This window comes from Oryctolagus cuniculus, chromosome 19, assembly GCF_964237555.1.
Source record: "Oryctolagus cuniculus chromosome 19, mOryCun1.1, whole genome shotgun sequence".
Classification (NCBI taxonomy): Eukaryota; Metazoa; Chordata; class Mammalia; order Lagomorpha; family Leporidae; genus Oryctolagus; species Oryctolagus cuniculus.
Window position 1 is genome coordinate 41,606,064 of NC_091450.1, and position 21,377 is coordinate 41,627,440.

At 63.1% G+C, this 21,377-nt stretch overlaps 2 protein-coding genes across 2 annotated transcripts; one reads left to right on the forward strand and one right to left on the reverse strand.

Annotated features, from left to right (window-relative positions):
• The first annotated feature begins 84 nt into the window (after positions 1-84).
• ARPC1B (actin related protein 2/3 complex subunit 1B) lies at positions 85-9,078 on the forward strand. Its single transcript, XM_051847765.2, has 10 exons — positions 85-217; positions 4,795-4,871; positions 5,167-5,271; positions 5,630-5,852; positions 6,169-6,276; positions 7,205-7,411; positions 7,489-7,564; positions 7,777-7,982; positions 8,486-8,576; positions 8,776-9,078. The coding sequence occupies exons 2-10, from the start codon at positions 4,808-4,810 to the stop codon at positions 8,812-8,814; spliced, it is 1,119 nt and encodes a 372-aa protein (XP_051703725.1). The 5' UTR covers positions 85-217; positions 4,795-4,807; the 3' UTR covers positions 8,815-9,078.
• Positions 9,079-10,348: 1,270 nt separating this feature from the next.
• Positions 10,349-21,193, reverse strand: PDAP1 (PDGFA associated protein 1). The gene is made up of 6 exons (XM_008248922.4): positions 21,056-21,193; positions 18,268-18,359; positions 16,908-17,015; positions 14,931-15,052; positions 12,023-12,174; positions 10,349-11,047 (listed from the first exon to the last, which is right to left on the reverse strand). Exons 1-6 carry the CDS (start codon positions 21,063-21,065, stop codon positions 10,989-10,991), a joined length of 543 nt encoding a protein of 180 aa, XP_008247144.1. The 5' UTR covers positions 21,066-21,193; the 3' UTR covers positions 10,349-10,988.
• Positions 21,194-21,377: the final 184 nt, after the last annotated feature.

Below are 21,377 nucleotides of genomic sequence, written 5' to 3' on the forward strand. Positions count from 1 at the left end.
GGGCGCGCCGGGCGCCGACGTCCGCCCCTCTACCCCGAGGGCTGGGCGGGCCCTCGCCTCCCGCGACCGCCGTCGCCCCGGGTCCCCGCCCCCGGCCCTGGGGCTCGGCCCCGAGGCCCCGCCCCCCGCCCACGAGGAAGTGGCTGCGGCGCGGCGCGGGGCGCAGAGCCGGCTCGGCGCGTCGACTGCCCAGAGTCCGCGGCCGCGGCGCCCCGAGGTGAGGGGCTCGGGCTGGGGCGGGGGCGCGGGGGCCGCCCGCAGGTGGGGCGCGCGGGGGCGGAGGGGGCCCGGAGGTGCGGGGCGCGGGCGGCGGTGGGCGAGGGGCGCGCTGAGCCGGCTGTGCGCCCCGGGAGCGCTCGGGGGGGGGGGGCTCCGGCCCGCGTGCGCCGCCCCGCCGCGCGCCCCCTCCGGCCCGGCCTCGCCGCCGCCGCGGTGGCCCCGTTACTTGGGGCCGGCGGGCCCCCTGCCCAGTCACTTCCCCCGAGCCTTCCGGGTTGCGGCGGCCGGGAAATGAGCTGGCGCCCACGCCCAGCCGCACCCGCCCCGCCCGCGGGGTCCCAGGCTGCGGGGTCCCAGGCTGCGCCGCTCTGAGCTGCGGGGCGCCCGGAGCCGTGCGGCGCCTCCCTTGCTGGAGGGGCGCACCCGGGGGCAGTGGCCGCGGAAGCCACGGCTCCCGGAAGTCAGGCGCACCCGTGGCTTTTTAAGTCTCAGAGACACTGGGTAAAAATGTCCGCTTTACGGACCGCTGACCTAGGCTTGGCGAGCCTCAACATGCCCCATCTGGAAAATGGGCACCTTACGAGGTCTCATAAGACAGCTGGCGACGGGCCGGGCACAGGCGGACAACAAATGGGTGCTATTGTGGCCGGTGTAAAGCCGGCCCAGGGTGGCCAGTGAGTCTGCCCAGGTGGCCCTGACCTCCTGACCGCTGGGGTTTGGAGCTGGCGCCCTCAGCTGTGCCATTCCCAAGCTGCGGTCTCAGTCTGTTTCCTCCTGTGGCTAAGCAGAGGGAGAACGGGTCGGGCTAGCCCGGGGCTGTGTACCGCTGGCCGGGCTGGGGAGGGCAGTGGGCTTGGTCGTGTGGCCAGGGGTCTGTTCCGAGAGTTGCGCTCCTCGCCCGGTCACATCACAGCGCACCGTGGCCTTGTCCCCCGTGACGCTCAGGGTGACCCCGTGTGCAGAAGGCCGCGCCCGAGTGGGTGCGGGTGAGCGGGGTGCTGCCCGTGTCCAGCGATGCTTTCTGTACAGCCGCGCCAGCACTGGGTGTTCCGTGTGTCTTAGCTCTGGGTGGGTGACGCGCGCTGGTGCGTTACGGTGTCTTGTGACTGTTGTGTGACCGTCCCGTGTCCCTGGACTCTGCCTTCGCTTGTAAGGATTCTAGAGCCGAGGAGGGGAGGAGCCCCCGGGGGGCTGCTGCACGGAGTTGAGCAACCGCCTAGCGCGGAGCGCAGTGGCTCTGAGCACTCCGCTGGGCGGGGACTTCCCGGAGCGCCTGCTTGGTTTGGCCTGGGATGCAGCCTAGAGTCTCTGGGCTGAGCGCAAAGCCAGGCGAGGAGGGGCTGCCCGCGGGGGCCCTGGCCGGCCACCCCTTCCCCCGTCATTTCTGGAGAAGCTCCCCTCGCCGGGGGGGGGGGGGGTTGCCCCACCAGGAATACCCCACCAGCCCCTGCCCTGTGAGCTAAGCTGTGTCCCCCCATTCTGGCACTCCTGGACGGAAGCCCTGGCCCCACCCTGCAGACCCAAGCCCGCCCGCCCCGGCCCCTGCTGCGGAGAGCTCTGGCCTCCCTGCTCCGCCCCCACGCCATCCCTGGGTCCCTTGCTGGGCGTGGGCTGCGTGGGCTGCGCTCCTGGGAGTGCGGGATGGTGAGGCTCTGCGGGAGCCAGTGGGGGAGTGTGTCAGGGACTGGGCCCCTGGCCCTGCCCCCCGCTGGTTGCACTTGGCCTCTGGGGGCTGGGGTGGGCACAGCCTTGAAAGAGCCCCCCCCCTCTAGTTCAGCAGCCAAGGAGGCCATGGTGATGTGTGGCTGGGAGTCCTGGGGGCCACGGCCACCACCAGCCTTTGCCTCCCACGGCGCCACGGCTGAGTGCTGATGCCGTGGGCACAGCCCCAGCTGCATTCTTGCAGTAGGGGGCTGGCAGCGGGCGGGCCTGCCCCACCCGGCCCCTGTGCCGTGTCCTAGGCTTAGGGGACTTCTTGAGAAGGAGTGAGTCGTGGGCAGAGTGGCGGGGCTTGGGGGCTGCTTCCCAGGTCTGTCTGGAGCCCCCGCTCAGCCCTCTGACTCCCACTTCCTCCTTAGTCCAAGCTGCAGCCGGGGCGTCATCGCTGAGCCCCCGCGGGAGCCACCCACATGGGGAAGTGGACCGTTCCTCTCTGCCACCCCCTTGTCTCTGCCCTGCCCATTTAAGGGGTGGGTTCTGTTTCAGTTCCTGCCGCAGTGTGATTGGCACATAGGCTCCCCCTGAACCTCCTGCCCCCACTGAGAACCTGTGTGTGCCAGGAATTGGGGGACAGTGCTCCCCAAGTCCTCTCGGCTGCATCCCCCACGGGGACCTGCGGCTGTGCTCCGTCCTCACGGCCTGGGGCACACGGCGTGTGTGAGAGCCGAGGCCCTGACACTGGGATCTGCCCCCCGAGTCTGGGCTCCACCAGCCCCCCAGTTCCTGCTTCCTGGGCTGTGGTTGCGGGCTGGGGTGGGATGGGGGAGGGTTAGCCTCCTCCGGGCCCTGGCCGGATGTCACAGTGTTGCAGGTGGGCTTCCGGCCTTGGCCTGCTTCTGCCCGGGGTGGTGACCTTGGCAGTGGGGGTGGGGCGGGCGAGCATGGTCACCCCTCCCCTGTGCCCTGTCCCCTTTGTGAGCAGCCATTGCCCGGCCCAGGGTACCCAGCAGCCTGCTGGGCTGGCCAAGGGTTCTGAGGTGGCGCTTCTGGTGGCTACTTCACAAAGAGACCTTGTGAGGAGACAGGCAGGGAGGTGGCGCCCCGGGGGCCGCCTGCTTGCTCGCGCGGCTGCATGCGTCTGGCCCCGGCCCAGTCCAGCCAGGCTGAGGACCCTCCTGGGACCTCACTCTGGGCATGGGGGAACCAGACGCGACCCCGCCCCCTACACGTGTGCACGCATGTACGTGCCCTGTGCTGCTCCCGGGGACTCTACTGGGCCCTGCGACCAAGGAGAGCAGTGCTTGCATCGCCTTGAGGGGTCAGGGGCCGGACAGGACGGGCAGGGCTCACCGGGCTCTGCTGGGCATCCTCGGGTGCCTGTGCCTGGTCCCTGAGCCCTGGGCGCCGCAGCCCCTGCCTCCCACCTGGGTCTGAAGTCGGCACACACACACACACACACACACACACACCCCCGGTGAGGGAAACCAGGTGTCTGTGAGATCAGCAGCGCCCCCTGGGCCAGCTCCAACCGAGCCGGCAGCTCTCGAGGGGCCAGGTGGGCACCGGGGCTCCTGGTCCAGTCCCGGCCCCTGTCCCAAGGTGAGCTGCAGCCTCCCCAGGTGCCGCCCTTGGGCGCAAACACCTGCCAGTCTGACGAGGGAGGCAGCCAAGTTACAAGTGCCACCACCTTGGGGGCACCGACGCGGCTGGAGCCCAGCGTCTCCCACCCAGCGTGGCCGAGGCATTCCTGCCCGAGCCGCCTTGGTGGATGTAGGCTGCTGGTGTTTAAAATAGCTGTGTAAGGCTGAGAACTCCGGCAGGGAGACGAGAAAGATTATCTACCGAGTGCCAGGCTTGCAGCCCTGGGGGCAGGAAGTGAACCAGATAAGAAGCATGAATGAAGGTGTGTACTCGCCGTATCCGCAGGCGAGGCTGAGCTGGGCTGGGGACGGCTCCCTGGAAGGTGGCACTGGAGCCTAGGGTGGCACAGCAGCAGGTGCAGAGGGAAGAGTGTCGCAGGCCGCGGGGACAGCCAGTGTGGACGCCTGAGGCGGGAGCGTGTCTGTGCTTCAGCACTGGTCTGGCTGGGTGCCATCACGCTGTAGCGGCCAGGGGGTGCCACATCGTGGCCACCTGTGGGGTGCCGGGTGTGGCAGATCCTGTCTCACCGTCTCGGCACATCCAGGGGGAGGCAGGATTCCTGTTCCCATTCTGCAGGTGAGAAAACTGAGGTTCAGAGAGGGCGCCCAGCCAGCAAGCTGGGCTGCAGGCCCCTGCGTCTCTGGGACAGGGAGGCAGGGAGGCGGGGGGAGGGCAGCACCCACTCGAGGGAGTGACCTGTGTTCTACGCCTTCTGAACGGGAGGACTTGGCCACGTAGAGCTGGGTAGGCATTCGGGGGGGGGGGGGGGGCGCTGGGCTGCACACGGGCACGGCCTTCCCTGTGGCAGGAATGGCACAGTAGAGGCCCAGGAGGCGGACCTGCTTCTGGCCAGACACGGTCAAGGGCGGCACGCAGTGTCCTGAGGAGGCGGAGTGGCCAGCAGGCCAGGGACAGCCCGGGAGGAGGCGCCTGGGCTCGGAATGAGCGGGGCTGGGTGGAGGGATGAGGGTGCTGGAGGCTGCCCATGAGCGCAGGGGCAGGGGCAAGGCGAGGCGGGAGGCATGGTCGTGGGGCTGCTGTCACACCCCCCTCCTCCAGGTACCCAGCTGCCCTCTGTCCCATCCTTGACCTCTGTGGCTGGGCCTGGTGGGCACCTCAGGCGGGGTCTGCCTGGCCAGGGTTCCCCTGCGGCACGCCCCCACTGCTCCCTCCCGGAACCGCCCCGGGATGCCGGCCAGTGGGGAGCCCTTCCCTGCGAGCTGTGGGCCGCTGGAGCCCAGGGCCCACGGATTCTCTCCCCCGTGTCGGGCGCAGGAGCCGAGCGGCCATGGCCTACCACAGCTTCCTGGTGGAGCCCATCAGCTGCCACGCCTGGAACAAGGACCGCACCCGTGAGTGGTGGAGTGGGAGCTCCGGGGGCACGCAGCAGCCCTGAGGCCCAGGGCACAGCCTGACCCCGGCACTGGGCTGCGTGAGGCCGAGGGGTCGTTGGGAGCACTCGGGGGGCAGAGAGCCATAACAGGGCAGCCGCCAGCCAGGGCAGAGGGTCCCGTGGCCACGGCAGGGGCGTCCAGGGGTAGTGTGGGTGCAGGTGAGAGGTGGCCAGGCCCGGGAGCAGGAGGGGCAGAGGGCAGGCCCCGGCTGGGCACCCACACCTTGCACTGCCATCCCCCCTACCCCCCGCAGAGATCGCCATCTGCCCCAACAACCACGAGGTCCACATCTACGAGAAGAATGGGGCCAAGTGGACCAAGGTGCACGAGCTGAAGGAGCACAACGGGCAGGTGACCGGTGAGTCGGGCCGGCGGGACCCCGGGGCCGGCGCGAGGCAGGATGCAGGGGACGCGCCCCGGTGCAGCCTGGCTCAGGTCGCAGGAGGAGGACCCTGTGAGGGCTGTGGGCGTCCGGAGGCTGGATCCCGCAGCTCGGCGGTACCACGCCTGCTATTTTCTTCCTCTCGTCTCTTGGAGGGGCTGTAGACCCCCTCCTAGCCTCTAGGAGCCCCCCACCCCCACCCCACATAAACGCTGGATCCCAGGAAAAAGCCCACATGCTGGGCACACGCGCCCCAACGTGGCCAAGGCCACTGAGCAGCCATGGCTGCCTGGGTGGCTTCAGCCTCGGGTGTGCCCGGCCCCTCCCCGCACAGGCATCGACTGGGCCCCCGAGAGTAACCGCATCGTGACCTGCGGCACGGACCGCAACGCCTACGTGTGGACGTTGAAGGGGCGCACGTGGAAGCCCACGCTCGTCATCCTGCGCATCAACCGGGCCGCCCGCTGCGTGCGCTGGGCCCCCAACGAGAACAAGTTCGCCGTGGGCAGCGGCTCCAGGGTCATCTCCATCTGCTACTTCGAGCAGGAGAATGACTGGTGGGTCCCCCGGGCAGGGCCGGCGTGGGCTGGGGGAGCCTGGGGGCCCGCCGAGAGCGTCTGCAGACAGCGGGGACACAGGCCATGGCGCCCACCTTGCCGATGCGCTGAGGGAGGCCCGCGGCACTCACCTGTCAGACCCCCAGCACAGCCCCACCCACCCCACGATGCCGAGATCCAGCCGAGGCAGAGGGGCCCCGCCCTAGGGGACCAGAGCATCGCCGCCCGCCCGCACCCTTCCCTTCGGGGACCTGGGTGGCTGCCGGGGCCCGGAGCTCCGGCCACCCACCTGCCGTGTCTGCCCCTGCCCGTCCAGGTGGGTATGCAAGCACATCAAGAAGCCCATCCGCTCCACCGTCCTCAGCCTGGACTGGCACCCCAACAACGTGCTCCTGGCGGCCGGCTCCTGCGACTTCAAGTGCCGGTGAGGGGGCAGCCGTGGGGGCGGGGTGCCCCGCTTCCCCAGAGCGCCCGTGAGGGCTTGGGGTCGTCTCAGCAGGATGCACCCTTTGTCACCTGGGAACACCAGCAGGGTCCTTCCCAGGCCCCCGTCCACTGCCTCATTGGAGCTTCTCACCCCTACAGCATCCTGGCTTGTTTGAAGGAACATGAGTGGGTGTACTTATTCATACTAGGGTGTGAATGACCGACATGCTGGGAAAACCCTGCTCACTGGCTTACGGCTTGGAATTTTCTTGTTGGTTAAGATTTATCTATTTACTTATTTGAAAGAGATATAGAGAGAAGGGCAGAGAGAGACAATGCTATCTTTTCATCTGCTGGTTCATTCCCCAAATGGTTCCAGCAGCCAGGGCTCGGGCCAGGCCAAACCCAGAGATTCAACCACTTGGGCCACCCTCCGCTGCTTTCCCAGGTGTGTTAGCAGGGAGCTGGATCGGAAGTGGAGCAGCCGGGACTCGGACTGGTGCCCATATGGGATGCTGGGCTGCAGGCAGAGGCTTAACCTACGCCACAGCGCCCGCCTGGAATGTCGAGTCTGCAGTTGCTTTTCACTGCTGGGCCCAGGGCCATAATCCCCCTGCACCAACTGCCCCTTCGGACCCTGGCTGTGTGCAGCGTGTATCCTAGAGGCTGGGGGCCGGGACAGCCACGGGCTCCCATCAGCTATAGATGCTCAGCTCGCCTGAGGTCCCCCAGGCTGTCACACAGAGTGGGGCACTGAGGCCCAGGGTTAGCCAACAGGAAGACGAGGTCGAGCAGGGCCAGTTTGGGCAGGTGACCCCCCCACGCCCTGACTGCTGGGGAGGTTGCCTCACTGGCCAGCGTGGGGAGGGGCTCCCCTTCCCAGGCCCCGCGAGTCCCCAGAACCCCCTTTCGGCCTCTCCGGGCAGGATCTTCTCGGCCTACATCAAGGAGGTGGAGGAGCGGCCGGCGCCCACCCCGTGGGGCTCCAAGATGCCCTTTGGGGAGCTGATGTTCGAGTCCAGCAGCAGCTGTGGCTGGGTGCACGGCGTCTGCTTCTCGGCCAGCGGCAGCCGTGTGGCGTGGGTCAGCCACGACAGCACCGTGTGCCTGGCTGATGCTGACAAGAAGATGGCGTGAGTGGAGAGGGAAAGGGCGTGGGGAACCCGCGGGGACGGGGCGGGCGGAGGGGCTGACGCTCTGTCCCCCTCAGCGTGGCCACCCTGGCGTCTGAAACGCTGCCGCTGCTGGCCGTCACCTTCATCACGGACAACAGTCTGGTGGCCGCGGTAAGTCAGGTGGCCGCGCGGGCCTCCCTCCCCCTGGCGCCCGGGATGAACAGGGCAGCGGCTGGGCACAGGACAGGGCCATCCTTGCGCCGTCTCTGTGACCAGTGCGTGGCTGGGGAGGGCGGGAATGCGCTCCCCGCAGGGCCGTCAGGGGAACTGTGCGGGCTGGACTCCCCCCGGCCACACCAACGCCCCCTCCCCCGCCCGCCCAGGGCCACGACTGCTTCCCGGTGCTGTTTACCTACGACAGCGGCGCGGGGACGCTGAGCTGCGGCGGGCGGCTGGACGTGCCCAAGCAGAGCTCGCAGCGCGGCCTCACGGCCCGCGAGCGCTTCCAGAACCTGGACAAGAAAGCCAGCTCGGAGGGCGGCGCGGCCGCGGGGGCCGGCCTCGACTCGCTGCACAAGAACAGCGTCAGGTGAGGGCGTGGCTGCGTGGAGGGGGCCCCCCAGAGCGCACAGACCCTGGTGTCACACACGAGGGACCGGGGGGGGGGGGGGGCCAGCCAGTGGGGGCAGAGCCGGTGAGGGGCTGGGGCCTGCAGCTCTGGATGGCCAGCAGCCAGCAGGGTGAGGACAGAGCTAAGGGTTCCTCCACACCTCCCTGAGGACCAGGGCTGGGGTGGGGCAGAGCACCTTCAGAGAGCCACAGGGGTGCACGCCCTGCGGAACGGAGGGAGCGCTCTGCCTGCACCCTCCCGTTGCTGCCCCATGGACTGCACCCCTCTGCCCCTTCTGGCCTCACCTCACCTCTGTGCCGCCTTTCCTGCCACCTGCCAGCGTCTGGTGCTGTTTGCTTTCCTGCTGCTGACCCCCAAGCAGGCACTTGAGCCCACTGGCCGTGCCGTCCCTAGCCGGGCACACCCACCCCCACTTCTCCCCAGAACTTCGGGGAGCAGTCAGCCCTCCATCCTCTTTGCAGCCAGATCTCGGTGCTCAGCGGGGGCAAGGCCAAGTGTTCGCAGTTCTGCACCACGGGCATGGACGGCGGCATGAGCATCTGGGACGTAAAGGTGAGGCTGCCTGCCCGCACCCGGGGGCCGACCCCTCCTCTCCCGCCCTCCCCGGCGGCTGCCTTGGGTGGCTGGGGGCTCATCTCACAGCACCATTCAAACCCGGGTCTGCGGGACCCCATATCCTCTGCGGTGGTGGAGCACGATGGGGGTGTCCCTGGCAGCCTGGACCCAGCCTGTCCCCTCTGCCTCCTTGCAGAGCCTGGAGTCGGCCTTGAAGGACCTGAAGATCAAGTGACCTGCGCGGAGTGCCGCCCTCATCCCTGTTGCCGGGAACGGGGACAGGCTAGGGGTCGCAGTGCAGGTTCCCACGGGCTGCTCCCTCAGAAGGGGGCAGGGGTGGCTGGGGACTCTTACCTACTCAAGAAATATGTGCCTTTTTCGGAAAGAAATGCTTTTGTTTACTGTCAGACGATGCCCCCAAAGCACTATGCTGGTCATGAACTGCTTCAAAACGTGGAGGTAATAAAATGCAGCGTGGACACGCTTGACCGTTGGCAAAGAGCCTGGTGTTGCATGGGCACCGCTGGCCTTCCCAAGCCCTGACCCCTGCGCCCAGCCCTGGGTGTGCCCTTCTCAGAGCGGCCTGGAGGAGGTTCCTGTGAATCAGGTTCCTGGACAGACTGCGCGTCCCGGCTGCTAGGGACCTCAGTGAAGACGCATCCCTCACTGCTTTCTGATAAACGCGCCTCGTTTAGGAAGACCTTCCCCTTTCCTAGTTTTGTTTTGGATTTTCACTTTATTTGAAAGGTGGACTTCTCCATCTGCTATTTCACTCCCCCAGTGCATGCAACAACCAGGGCAGGGCCAGGCGGAAGCCCAGAACTCCGTCTGCGTCACCCGCTTCCTCCCAGGGTACTCGTTAGCGGGAGGCTGGATTGAAAGCAGCTGGGTGTGCAAGCCACACGTGCCAGTACAGCTGTGGGCACCCCAGTGGCAGAAACTCCTGCTTACTCAGGTCGTCCGTGCCCTTTGGTTACCTACTTACGTAGTCCTGGTTTTTCTTTTAGTCTGAGAGAGGTTTCCTAGTGGAGCATCTTACAGCTGTAGGATAAGTGGAATCTAAAGAGCCCTCATCCCCCACTGTTCTAGTGCCTGTCCCTCAGGTCACTGCAGGAGCTCAGGTGACCACAGGTCAGGCCACGCAGGCCCAGTGCCAGCCTTCTCAGCCCACTGCCCAGACACCTGCACACTGCTGTGGCTCCCTCAGACAGAATGGCCCTGGCACATGCCTTCTCTGAGACGCCCTCAGCGGTGTGAGGCAGGGGCTCTGCAGACATCAGCCGCAGTCTGCCTCAGAGGGGCACAGGCCACCGTCAGGTGCTTCCTGCAGGGAGGGAGACAGCAGATGGCGTGGTCAGGGGTGTCGGGCACCTCCACAGGTGCTCAGTTCCATCTCTGCAACCCCGCCCCCAGCGTGGCACCCAGTTGTATCCACCGACCCACAGAGCTCTTGGGGCCATGCACAAATGTGAAGCGCCCCTCAGAGGACAGGCACCGTGGGGAAGGTAGTGTCCCCACCCTGCTGTTCCTGCCTGTGTGGCACATGATGGGTGCCTGGCTGCCCTTGCCTACGACCCCTGCTTGGTTCAAGGAGGGAGGGGCACTGGATCTGGCATCAGAGGTGTGTCCTCGCCCCGTCCAGAGGTCCAGCCCACACACCCTGCTTGGTCCTGCCTGGGTACGTGCTCTCTGCACCTGCCTCAGCGTTGTACCACACCTCGCAGTGTGGAAGCGGGGTGGGCACAGAAGCCAGACTGTAGTACAAGGACTACGATAATGTCAAGTTTAATCTGCCAAATATACAAGTTGAATTTGTGGAGCATGTCTTGCCTGGGTGCTACACAGTACACAGAGGTTCCTTGAAATGATTGATGGGCAGGGTTAAAAACGGGCACTGACCTTGGCCAGGTGGGCAGGAATGGGGCAGGGATAGGCAGAGAAGAGGCCTCAGTCGGAGGGGACTGGCCAGGGAGAAGCTGGGACCCTCAGGGACCTAGGGGCCCAGACTTGCGGACAGCAGCCCCTCTGAGCGAGCACCCAGGCAACACAGACTAGGGCCGGCCGTCGGGTCTGTCAGCAGCTGCCTCCGGCACAGCCGCCCGCTAACGTGCATCTACCAGACAAATAGAAGCTCTTCTTCCCCCACCTCCCCGGCACCCCCAACAAGGGTTCTGACTTCTAAAAACAGCAAACATTCACATGGTTACACAGGAGGTGCCGTCCTGCATCTTTCTGTCTCAAAGGTCGCAGCTGCCCCCCCCCACACCCCCACACCCCCGCCGGGTTCTGTGCCGGGATGAAGAGGCGGCCCCAGGCCGTGGGGGCTGCTGCAGTGGTGCCAGGGCAGGCGACAGGGGGCGGTCCCGGCGGTGCGGCCGTCTCCCCGGCACGTCCTCCCACAGGCCGCGCCTACTTGTTCAGGGACAGCGCCTGCATTCGTTTTCCTGACAAGGTTGCATCGTCTTTTGCTGAGGGGTCAGAAGGAAGGCAGGAGTTAGAACCAAGCACCTGGAACCACAGAACTGTCCACCTAAGTGGCTTTGTGACACATCTTGTGCAGTTGGCTTGGGGGGGAATGAGAAAGAGGCCACGAAGGGGTCCCCGGGGGACCTTCCTGGTAGTGCCCTGGCTGCCCCTACCTCACGGAGCACTGCACCTGCACAAAGCCACCAGCATGCACCCTGGCAGGCACACGGAAGCCCTTACCACGCTTCCCTGCCAGCGGCCTGCAGCGCCCACCCTGCCCCACGGGCACTGAAGACAGCGCCAGCATCCGGGTAGCTACACAGGCAGCAGCTCTGTCCTGCTGCGTTGTGGGACACACAGCTGGGATCATGACCTCGGGTGTGGGTTACAATGCCCCTGAGCAACTCAATTCTTATTCCCAGGCCTCAGTTTCCCCATGATCTGGTGAGGACACAGGACAGCAGGGTCACGAAGGGCTACGGACCCCTAGGAGGCAGAAGGTCATGTGTGTCATGCTCCTATGTACCAGACAAATCTCCCCTGGCCCCCAGGGGCCGTCACTCTCTCTGACCACCCGGCGGGAAGACCACGCCTGGTCTGCCCACCCGCTCAGGCCCCTCAGATGGACAGCGTTGCCCAGGCGCTCGCCCAGCTTTCACAGAGCACCAGGGACCCAGTGGGACACTGGAGGCCTATGGCCGCTGGGGCGTTCCACTGCTGGAGCAGAACCCCACTGTGGGCAGAGCTCCGAGACTCCAACCACGTGCAGCTCCTCAACGTCGCGGGACACTCTGACACGCGGGAGGTGGCAGGCAGGAGCACCCCTTCCCTGAAGCGCGAGCGAGGTGGGCCTCTCACGCTGACGCGGTCAGGCAGCTGACGCTCCGCTCCTGCGCGTCTCGCAGGCCGGGACACTGCAGGTTTGGCAGCTGGCCCAGAACCAGGCAGGTGGTCCCGGCGAGCAGTCCAAGGCTTACCTTTCCTCTCCTCCTCCTTCTTCCTCGCTGCCTCCTCCCTCTGTTTCCGGATAATTGCCAGCCGGGCGAGGTCAGCCTTGGCTTGCTCTGTCTTCCCAGCTAGATGCATTTTCATGTAACGCTCTTTTGCTTTCTGCTTCTCAATTTCTTCTCTGTTTGGATAAAATGGTGTCAATGGGGACATCTTCTTCCCTATACTGTGAGCTGAGCTGGACGTGGAGCCAGAGTAATGGCCAAGTACTCCGGCCCAGGGCCAAAGCAGAAGAGGGCGCCCCAGCTGAGGCAGGGTGCTGGCTCCACACACCCCACTTGATGGACACTCGCCAAACAAATAAGCAGACAGAAAACACTGTGAGGAAACAACGAACTACAGGAGGGGAGGGGAGGGTGGCCAAGGGCCTCAGGACTAGGGTCTGGTGGCCATGGTGAGAAAGGTGGGCACAAGTGGACCGTGTGTCCCAGAGAAGCCACGCTATAAGGAACCGAGAAACAAGTGGACCAAGTAGGGGCTGGCATCCCACATGAGTGCCGGTTCAGGTCCTGGCTGTTCCACTTTGGATTCAGCTCCCTGCTAATGTACCTGGAAAGCAGCGGATGATAGTCCATGCACTTGGAGCCCTGCTACCCATGTGGGAGACCCAGATGGAGTTCTAGGTTACTGGGTTCGGCCTGGCTAAGCCCCAGGCACGGCGGCCATTTGGGGAGTGAACCAGCAAATGAATATTCCCCCACCAGGTCACTGCTTTTCAAATAAAATAAATCTTTAAAAAAAAAATGGGGGGGGGTGGAGTTTGCTCAAGTAGCTGCCAAGCAGGGAACGGGGGCCATAGGTGGGAGCCACACCCAATCTTAGGTACATTCTTAGAGTAGCTAAGATATGCACGAGGCTGCTTCCCAGGGCAGGGGGCCAGACACAAAAGTTGGATTCCCACAGAACAAAGGTGTCAGTAACCACCCACTTAGTAGACAGGGGGTGAGGGCCATCAGCTTCTCAGATTCTGAACAGGAGTGGGCACCCTTCAGGGTGTGAGACTGGAGGGTCCCGTTTGCACTGCGCTCCTGTGAGAGTCCTGTCTGGCAGGAAGTTGGCAGAGGGGCTAGCCCTCCCAGACGCCTTTGCAGCCCACAAGGCTAGAAAGAATGAGAACCAAAGCAGGTGAGCGCGGATGGAGGGGAGGGCAAGCAACCCACCAGCAGGAGTTACCTGCTAGAGAGGTGAGGCGATATCACCTGTCAGCCAGCAGACCCACCTGGCAGGGAGGTGTCACACTGAAGAGGCTGGGCTGAGCCCTTGGCGTGAGCAAGGCCACCTGCAGAGTCTGCTGGGCCGCTCTGAAGGCCCAGTGCCAGGCAGGTGCACAGTGACTTGTTCAGCTGCCAAGGGGGCAGAACCTGGGTGGGGCCTAGGCCCTCTGCTCTGGGAAGACCTGCACCAGCCCAGGCTGCTGGGTTTCTGGGAGTCACTCCTGAGAAGGAAGCTACCGGAGGGGCGCACAGAGTCCTCTGCAGCCTGCCACCGTACCCTAAGCTCATGTCTTCCTCAGGGGTTTTCAGGAACACATCCCTCCACAGTCCTGGCTGGTGGATGGAAACCCTGGCAGCTCAGTCAGGAGGGAAAGCAGGCCTGCTTCCTGGGGAGCCCTCAATCTCTTGTAAGCCCTGAGGTCATCTGGTTCCCACCCAAAGTCAAGGAACCACTGACCATGTGCCGGCCACTTTAGTCCCCAGTGGACTCACGAGGAAGGGATCTGCAGCTCCACTCGCACGCAGGACTCAGAGGCTGGGGCAATAGGCTGCGCTGAGCAGAACCTCCCCTGCACTGGGCGGGCTGCCTTCTGCCAGGCATGGACCCTCAATCACCTCTCAATCTCCACGGCCACCACTCGGGAAGGACGCAGGCTAGCAACGGTCAGATCAGGCTGGACGGGGGCAGGAAGACACCCTCGTGTCCCTGGGCCATTACTTCAAGTGCAACACTCAGAAGTGGCTCTGCTCTTCTGTCTTCCCTGATACCACGTACCTACTGGTAAAAAATGTGCACGCCCGTGTGCGTGTGTGAAGCTAATAAAATGTGCATGCCCATGTGTGTGCGTGTGTGAAGCTATTAAAATGTGCACACCCATGTGTGTGCGTGTGTGAAGCAATTAAAATGTGCGTGCCCATGTGTGTGTGTGTGTGTGTGTGTGTGTGAAGCTACTGTGAAACCTTTGGGGAATGAGATGAAACAGGTATAAACAAGATGGGGCAGGCATTTAGCCTAGTGGGTGAGATGCCAGTTAAGATATCTGTGTCCAGAGCCAGTGCTGTGGCACAGGAGGTAAAGCCGCTGCCTTTGTTGCCAGAATCCCATAGGGGCACCAGTTTGAGTGCTGGCTGCCCCACTTCTGATCTGGCTCCCTGCTAATGCTGACGCTAATGCAGGAAACCAGCAAAAGATGGCCGAAGTCCTTGGGTCCATGCATTCACATGTGACCCCGAAGAAGCTCCTGGCTCCTGGCTTCAGCTTTTCAAAATATATAAAGAAATCGTAAAAAAAAAAAAACAAAAAAACGCCTGCGTTCTGTATCAGCATACCTGGGTTGGACTCCAGCTCTCCTAACTCTGCTTCCTGCTAATGCAGACCCTGAGAGGGGGCAGTGATGGCTCAAGTTCGGGTTCCTGACACCCATGTGGGAGACCTGGGTTAAGTTCCAGGCTCCCATTGTTGGCATTTGTAGAACAAACCAACAGAGCAGCTTGCAACTATGTGCTGTGTCTCAAATAATGAATAAATTTTAAAAAGAAACCAACGTAATTAAAGGCCCACCAAGCCACTGGGGTGGGCCTGAGGAACCAGGTGCCCCAGCCCCCCAAGGTCCAATCCCCAGGCCCATGTGACCAGACACACGGCCCTGGCCACAGACATTACCGTTCTCTCCTTGAAAGTTCTTTCGGCCCGTCCAGATCCAGTTGTGTGACCTTTTTGGTTGTCTGTGCCACCCGGTTGGGGTTCTCGATGTCAATGAGCCCTTCCACACCTTTGCGCTTTTGCTAGGACAGGGCAAAAAGATGGCTGTTGAAGTCTGGGTCCTGCAGAGCCCCTGCAGGCCAGCCCACCCCATCTCCCAGCAGCCACCTGCCTGGGGATAAACTCCTGCGCCCCAGCCCACGTGATGCTGAGCCCAAGTCTCACAGTGGGGCCAGGACTCAGGGGTATCCTCACCGGCATGGGAAGGACAAGAAAAAGGAGAGTGGGTGACCACAGCTCAAGTAATGCCAAGCACCAGTGCCCAGACACTGCTCTCCGGTCCCAGAGGTGACAGAATGGCAGCTTAGGGGTAAACATCTAGCCCAAGGTCAACCAGGAAGTGCATGGCAGATGACAGCCCCACTCCACTCCCAAGCTCTCAATGGAGAACTCTTCTCCCCGATTCAAGGCAGCCTCCAGGAGCAGTTTTCCCTTAAACCCATGCTTGGCTTTCCCCGCGAGAGGCATTATGTGTGCCCCAGGGCAGGGCAAGCCAAGCCTATGTGTTCTCGTGACCAGGCCCCAGCCCTACCCATCTCAGTGGATGGAGAGGAAGTGCTACTTGGGAATGAGCCACTGGATCAGAGCCCAAGTCCAAGAGTCTACAGCCTGCATCTCTTGCTTCCTCTGGGGAAGTTCAGGAAACCAGAACCAGAACTCGGTCAGGGCAAGTCCTGTCAATCTTAGCTCTTCTCCATGAATGATCCGGCAGACAGCTTCAAAATGCCAATCAAGCTGACCACTCCACAGAGCTCCATGTGCCTGTACCCACTGTGGCTACAGGCTTTTGTCTCCACTCAGATGCCAGACACTGAAAACTTCAAGGAGAAGACGAATTCAAGAATCAGCCCTTCCCAGCTGGCTCCTGCCCTCAATCCTAAGCATACCTTTGACTCCTCGTTCCCTTGGCAACACCAGGCATGCCTCAACTGTGTCCTCCTCCTCCAGGGCCACTGCCACAGTAGTGCAGGCCACCAATTCTGATCTGGATGCCTGTTGCCACTCCCTCCCTCACCTCAAACCCCCTACAATTCTGATCACAGAGATGGCAAAACCATCTTTTAAAAGCAAATCTGGGCCAGCGCCGCGGCTCACTAGGCTAATCCTCCGCCTAGCGGCGCCGGCACACCGGGTTCTAGTCCCGGTCGGGGCACCGGATTCTGTCCCGGTTGCCCCTCTTCCAGGCCAGCCCTCTGCTGTGGCCCGGGAGTGCAGTGGAGGATGGCCCAGGTGCTTGGGCCCTGCACCCCATGGGAGACCAGGAAAAGCACCTGGCTCCTGGCTCCTGCCATCGGATCAGCGCGGTGCGCCGGCCGCAGCGCGCCGGCCGCGCCGGCCATTGGAGGGTGAACCAACGGCAAAAGGAAGACCTTTCTCTCTGTCTCTCTCTCTCACTGTCCACTCTGCCTGTCAAAAAAAAAAAAAAAAAAAAAAAAGAATAAGCATATCTGGTTATCGCTCCCACTTCAAGGCCTCTATCAGCTCCCCACTCCTCATTATAATGAAACCCAGCCCCCTCCATCAGCAGCAGAGAAGGTGCCCTTGCCAACCCCCCGGCCCCTCCATCCCACTCCACACCAGCTAAGTCACCGCCCCATGGCCTCTTTCCAGCCACACCTGTTCCCAACCCAGAACCTTTGCACTCGCTACCACTGCCTCAGCTGCTCTGCACCCCCGGGGTCACGCGGCTCCATCTCCTTCCAGGTCTCAGCTTGTGAGCTCACTCACCAGCACAACAGGACTCTCACCACTGTTTTATCCTACTTCACTGCCTTATCTCCCCTTTAGAATGCGAGACCTGAAGACAAGGGCTGCCTGCTCCCAACAGGCACTCAATGCGTGCGCCCAGGCCCAGTTCCCCGCCGTCAGAGCTAGCACCTGGCAGTCATCGTCTTCATCCTCACTCTCGTCTGAGTCTAGTGGCTTCTTTTCCTTTTTGGGGTCACCTGCAGCCCCATCGCCGCCTTCTTCTTGCTCCTCTTCTTCCTGTTTCAGAAACGGACAACCTGCAGAGTCAAAAATGCCACACAAACCCCCAGGACTGTGACCCCTGCTACCACCCTCAGACTGTGGGCCTGGAGACACTAAGCCTCCGTAAGGCTGGAACCAAGTACACCACGGGTCTTTCTCTGCTCTCGGATGCTCTGGTGAGGGAGCGGGCTCAGAGACAGGCAGCCCCTGCACACAGCCCCACAGCCTGGAGGCCAGGCCTACAGCTCTATGCAGCTCAGTCACCCGGGCAGCCTGGACGACAGCCCCACCTCCCAGGGTCAGAAGGACTCATCCGCAGGGTGATGCTACCCAGCCCTCCCACCTGCAGCACAGAGTTGCCAAATTCCCCTGGCTTTCCCAGGCAACCCCCCCATCCCCCATCCCCACCACCTCCTGCTTTCCGCTCCCCTGGCCCAGCCACTCGACCTGCCCACACGCTGCCCTGCTGCTCCAGGTTGCCAAGACCACAGCTCAGCAGGCTGCTTGCTCCACCCTTCTTGCCCTATCAAAAACCATCCTGCCAAAAGCCTTACATTCTCCCCCGCTTAGCGTTTGCCCAGATACTCCAAGGTCTGCCTTCGCTGCCAGCCCCTCCAAGAGGCCCTCCCAGACCACCCAGCTAGAGGCGGCCTCTCACTTCTCGGGAATCGTAGGGTACTTCACAGGTGTGCGCCGGTCTGGTCCTAACCATGTGCCCCAGAGTCCTTAATCCAGGCATGGCTCCATGGTATGGTACGAGGTACTGACACCAAGGGTGACAGAAACACGTTCTGGCTCCTAACAGTGGCGGTGCAAAGCACCACAGGAAAGAAGAGAGGGAACCACTAAGCCAGCTTGGACTGGACGGCAACGGGTGGACTGGCTACTATCAGTAAGAGTCACAGAGGTGACGGTAAACAAAGCCTTGAGGAATGAATAGGATGTTGGGGGTGTGGGAAGCACAACAGCAGCTGTGCCGATTCTGGCAAGCACTCCTGTGAGGTGGGGGCTGCTGGGAGCTCGGGCTGCAGATGGACAGAGGGCCCTAGGACAGCAGGCACGCGTGAGGACCAGAACCAGAGACCCGCCAGGGCAACTGCCACAGAGTGAACACCCCGGCTCCCGGTCACTGGTTGCTCCAGGACTCTCACAGCCGCCGCTCCGTGCTCTCCCCACCATCCTGGCTGCCTAAGAAGCAGGATTCTGCGTGACCTTTCTGGAAACCGAAGACCCTGGGCACGGAGGGGCCCGGCAGGCGGGTACTCACCCTAGCCTTCTGCTTCTCCGCCTGCAGCTGCGCGTCGATCTCCTCGGGGCTCGTGTACTGCCTTGCCCGGCCTTTGTGGCCTCCCTTCCTGCCTGCGTGAGGACCAGCAGTTTGGGAGCGTGAGAGGCCAGCAGCTGCCTTGACTGCCCCGCACCCCAGGGGGCTGTGTCCTGCCCCTCACCGAGCACCGCCCACGCCTGCACCTCCTCCACCCTCATGCGCTCAGGGGCGTCTCACACCACACCACACCTGTGCTGGATGCAGCTGCCCACAAAGCCCCGGGGTAAGACCTGCGGACGGTGCACCACAGTGGCACTGGCTACACTCCCTGGTGCCTTCGAATTCGAACAAAGTGGATTCAGATGGAAGCACAAAACGTGTAGCACTTCCGCCCCTCCTGTCACTACAGAGCTTTTTATTCGCAATGTTCTGGCACGGCCATGGCTCGCCGGGTCCTCAGCACAAATCTATCGTGCAGGAGTCACTGCTGGGCCCACTTTACAGACGAGGAGACTGAAGACCCACGCACAGGGTGAAGAGCAAAGCTGCTGGAGCCTAATCCCTGGGTTCAAGTCTCGGCTCTACCACTTGCTAGCCCTGCGACTGGGCAGAGCCCAGCCCCTCTGCATGGTTCCTCACCTGTGCCTCTACGTCACAGGACGGCCATGAACAGGTCAGTGCCTGGCACCGGAAAAGCACAACAACAATGCTGGCACAGATGTGTCACTTTCCTAATACTGGTGCAAAAACACAATTACACAAAACACCGCCAGCCACTTAAGGGACTTACTGCAAATGTCAGAAACAGAGTAAAACACTTCCTGTTCATCTTATTGCTAAGGTAGAGGAAAATACTTAAAGGGGGAAAAACCCCGAAGCCTACAGAAAAAACTTTTGTGCTTGGGTAAGAAACACGACTGGCAAACAAAGATGAACTTGCAAATGAACCTGACTAGTCTAAGAACTAAACATGTGACTGACTAGCAGTTCATATTCTTCTAGGAGAACCAGTTTGATTGGCTGACCCTCTCGGCTTCATCCAGGTCTCCCACATGGCTGCAGGGGCCCGAATACGTGGACCATCATCCGCGTTTTTCCAGGCACACAGTGGGGAGCCGGATCAGAGGTGCAGCAGCAGGGACTCAAAAGGGCGCCTGCGTGGGAAGCTGGCCCTGCAGGCGGTGGTTTAACCACTGTGCCACAGCGCCGGCCCCACGGCTGACCCTCTGGAGCCAGGACACTGGACTGACGCATGCGACGCTATCGGCCAGTTTTGCAGCAGGACGAGGGGAGAGCCCCTTGCTGGTGTTGGAGGACTGGGGGGGGGGGGGGGGGGACAGAGGCCGTGACCTCCCCAACCCCTGCACTCTGCTGGAAGCGGAGACCCATCTTACTTCCTGAGAGTCCCTCGCTGTGTGCAGACAGCCTGCAGTTAGTCGGACGGCTCTGGCCTCCCGAGACAGGAGCAGGGACACTGCCTCCTCGGATTCCCTAGACCGCAGCTGCAGCGCCATAATTGGGCTGCTACCGTCCACACCACCCATCTTTAATGACTACTTGGGCTCCCAAGGGTATCTGTGCTGCTCATCGAAGTCCTTTTGTGAGAGACCAAGCTTGCCATTAAAAGAAAGGAGGGGAAAAAAAAAAAAGCTTTCTTGTCCTCAATATTCCAGGCAACAGAAACCCCCCAACGGTGTCATTCTGGGCTCCCACTTGGCTGTGGGAGGCTCACCTCAGCTGGTCTACAGAGGCTCAAGATTGGAAAAAAAAATGCCTCACAGCACAATGGACACACGAGTGGGTCCTTTGCTATTGGAGGATTTTCTACTCGTAACAGATAAAGGAACCCAAGAAAGGGCACCTACACCCTGTCTGCCAAGGCTGTGCCCGAGTCAAGAAGCCAAGGCATTTGGCCCTAAATTCCTATTCCCTAGCTTCTAACTGACAGTTCCAACCTTGGCCCGGAAGTGCCCACCCAGAGAGACCAGGCTCTCTGGCCACAAAAACCGATCAGCAGGTTCAACTCCGCGCAGGACTACAGCCGGGGAGCGACTTGGGTCTGGAAAAGCTCCAGGCGGACGTGCCCGCGAGCGGAGTGCGCCAACCGGCACGCCGAGCGAGCGCTCACGGAACACCTGCTCTCCGCCAGGAGCTCCGGCGTGTGCTCTGGCCCTGCGGACTACAGCCTGGTGACCCCAGGAGCCGGCGCCCACACCAGAGACTGCACGCTTCTAAAGCCGCGAGGGCCACCAGCTAGCCGCGGGCGGAGCGCTCCACCTGGCACGGACAATCAACGGAGACACGCACACAAAGAGCTCAAGCGACCGGCTCGTGAGCGCACGTCCAGCCGCCACCAAATAGCTGGGGAGAGCCAAGCCCGGTCCGCCAGGCTCAAGGGCGCCGTGCTAGGTCCTACAAAGGAGAGACCACGTTTCACGGCCCAACGCAGGCGGCCGCGGCACGAGCGCGGGACGCGGTGACTCAGTCCCCCGCCAGCCTCAAACACGCGAGACAGCTCCGGGCTCAGACGGGCGCCCGGGGCTGGGTCTTCCACGTCGGCGGCCATCCAGCGCCTCCGAATCCCCTGCGATCCCCGGAGAGAATGACTGTGGGCCGCCACGGTCCTCCCATCGGGACAATTGGGCGCCGAGGCCCACGCCTGGCCCTCAGCCGGCGCGGACGGCCGCCCTCTGCGCCGCCCGCCGAGACGCCTGCGGGCTGAGGAGAAGCCGGAGCCGGACGCTGGCCGCCCCTCGAGGCCCCCGGGCCACGCGCACCCGCCCCTCACCTTTAGGCATCGCGGCTCCAGCGGCTGCTGCGGCGGCGGCGGCGGCGGCGGCGCCTCGAACTGACACCGGAACCGGAAACGAATTGGGCTCGACTTCTTCCGCCCGGCCTAGCCCCGCCCTCTGCGCGCTACCGCCCCCGCCGCCGCCGCCGCCGCCGCCGCCGCGAGTGCCGGGACCTCACGGAGGTCTGAGCACGAAGCCGGACTGTCCGGGGTGCTGCCTGAGTCCAGGTTCCGCCGCGCGCTGCCGGGCAACGGCGTCCTCAATCTCCCCGTCCAGCAAGACGCGTGGCCTTGCCGGCCACTCCCCAGGAAGTGAGGA